The 2,548-nt window shown below is 52.5% G+C and overlaps 1 protein-coding gene across 1 annotated transcript; it reads left to right on the top strand.

Annotated features, from left to right (window-relative positions):
• The first annotated feature begins 321 nt into the window (after positions 1 to 321).
• Positions 322 to 1,917, top strand: ankrd34c (ankyrin repeat domain 34C). Its single transcript, XM_066685745.1, has one exon. The coding sequence runs from the start codon at positions 322 to 324 to the stop codon at positions 1,915 to 1,917; it is 1,596 nt and encodes a 531-aa protein (XP_066541842.1).
• The last annotated feature ends 631 nt before the right edge of the window (positions 1,918 to 2,548 follow it).

Raw genomic sequence — 2,548 nt, 5'->3', positions numbered from 1 at the left:
GACAGTGCCTGTCAATTTAAATTCCACCAGCTGTGTGACCACTAGGGGGCCTGTGGATAAAGGCTACTGTATTATTGTGTATTTGGAGCATGTGGCAAGTCATGGAAGTGCTAAATTACCCCCTTACCATCCAGATACTTACTAAACCTATACTATTTTACTAAGTCAAAGTGAATCCATGCTGTGTCTATTGACTAGTATTCATTAGCTCCAGTGCTAACCCCAAACATCTGTTGACTAATCTCTTACTTCTGGGGTAAGTGATAGTTTGTCTGTGTTTGTCTTGCAGGACTGAGGCTGGACCGTGCCCGCTCCGGGGCGATGGCGGACATCCTGGAGCTCCGAACGGATGGGAACTCCTTGCTGAAGGCTGTTTGGCTCCGGAGGCTGAGGCTCACCAGGCTTTTGCTGGAAGGGGGTGCTTACATCAACGAGAGCAATGACCGCGGGGAGACGCCCCTCATGGTGGCCTGTATGTCCAAACACTCTGACCAACAGAGCGTCAGCAAAGCCAAGCTGGTCAAGTACCTTCTGGACAACAAGGCTGACCCCAACATTCAGGACAAGGCAGGCAGGACAGCCCTCATGCATGCATGTAGTCAGAAGGCCGGGCATGAGGTGATGTCCCTCCTGTTGAGCAATGGGGCAGATCCCAGCCTGGAGGACCGCAGCGGGTCATCTGCTCTGGTCTATGCAGTCAACGCGGATGATAAGGAGACGCTCAAGGTTCTCCTGGATGCCTGTAAAGCCAAGGGCAAGGAAGTCATCATTATCACTACAGACAAGTCGCCCTCGGGCACCAAAACCACCAAGCAGTACCTGAATGTTCCTCCCTCCCCAGAACTGGATGAGAGATGCTCCCCTGCACCATGTGCCTCACCTTCAGAGATCGATCTCAACACCTCTCCATCAGCCAACAAAGAGGAGGAAAAAGATACCGTCTTCGATTTCCAAAGCAAGTGGAAGTCATCCTCCAGCACTGCATCCAAGCTTCCGAACGGACCTACGTCTCCGACCCGGAAGCCTGCGAATCCCAAGCGAGCTCGCCTCCCACAGCTGAAGCGCCTGCAGTCTGAACCTTGGGGGTTAATTGCTCCGTCCGTGCTAGCTGCCACCCAGGAAGAGAGCAAGAGAGCCAACAGTGATGAGGATGTCCTTGCTGGGGTCAATGGACTTTCTCTGTCTAAGAGAGCCCCTTTGTCGAGGCACAACAGCGTGGACGGCAAAGACACCCTCTTCCCCTTGGTGGGGGATCAGTCTACCAAAATCTCCCCTACTTCATCCCTTCCGCCATCTTCCAAGGTCTCCTATGAGAGATCTCTAGGACAACAGCATCAGCCGCTGGCACGTCGTAGCACGGTCCCGACTGAGCAAGAGGGATCCACTGGAAACGTAGGGAACATTGGCCTCAGAGAAACCATGCACAGGAGGCGGCTTGGGAATGACCAGTATGACTCTGATTCCCAACTCTACTCAGACTCTGCAATGCTCGACTCTCCCAAGATTCCTCTGGAGAGACGGAAGCTCACCACCTCGCCGCTGGCTATGCTCACAGGCTCGCGTGAGTCCCTGGACAGCAACACAAGCACTTCCTCTCCCAGCACGGCTAGACGCAGAGCGCCAGGGCTACTGGAGCGGCGTGGGTCTGGGACACTGCTGCTGGACTACATCTCCCACACGCGCCCAGGACACCTGCCCCCGCTCAACGTCAACCCCAACCCTCCGATCCCTGACATTGGCGCCAGCAGCAAGCCCTCGTCCCCACTTGCAGCAGGATTTCGGTCCATAGCTCCTGTAGCACCAAACTCACCAAAGAGGGGCAATCTCAGGGTCAAGAAGAAACTGGTCCGAAGGCACTCTATGCAAGTGGAGCAGATGAAGCAGCTTTCCGACTTTGAGGAGCTCAGCCATCAGTGATGGGATTCGCCACCTGCAGATGTAGCAACTCCGTCGACAATGAGACATGGACACAGTACAGAAGTAGTTCCCATTGATTGTAGCCGATATGTTAGACCTTCCAAGCACAAAGGAGAGTCTGATTCGCCAGCTGTAGCTTTCCCCTTTTTTTTTTAGGAAACTAGGTGGAGTTAGAAATATTTATTCTATAATCTCATTCCGCCGTGCTTTTATGAGAACCTTAGAATTAATATTCCATCATTCGCTTATTTAATTTCCATTCAACAAGGAATTACAACATGGATAACCACACTGTCCACTCTGTAGACCTACTATTCCTGTAGTCCGCCTGTTGCTCTGCATACTTGGTTAGCCCACAGGATGGGAGTTTTTAAACCCTGTGTCCACTCTCTGTCCACTCTGTGAGACACTCCTCCCTCGTTGGTCCACCTTGTAGATGTAGAGTCAGAGACAGTAGTTCATCTGTCGCTGCACAGTGTGTGTCGCTCGTCCTCTAGTCCTTCATCAGTGACACAGGACGCTGTCGGCTGGATGATTTTGGTCGGTGGACTGTTCTCAGTCCAGACACTGAGGTGTTTAAAAACTCCAGCAGCACTGCTGTGTCTGATCCACTCGCACCAACACAACACAC

This window comes from Hoplias malabaricus, chromosome 11, assembly GCF_029633855.1.
Source record: "Hoplias malabaricus isolate fHopMal1 chromosome 11, fHopMal1.hap1, whole genome shotgun sequence".
Taxonomy (NCBI): domain Eukaryota; kingdom Metazoa; phylum Chordata; class Actinopteri; order Characiformes; family Erythrinidae; genus Hoplias; species Hoplias malabaricus.
Note: the sequence above shows the minus strand (reverse complement) of the source record. Positions and strands in the feature narration are given on the sequence as shown.

Bases quoted from the DNA above. Each gene is read 5' to 3' on its own strand.
- ankrd34c (XM_066685745.1), top strand. From the start codon at position 322: ATGGCGGACATCCTGGAGCTCCGAACGGATGGGAACTCCTTGCTGAAG.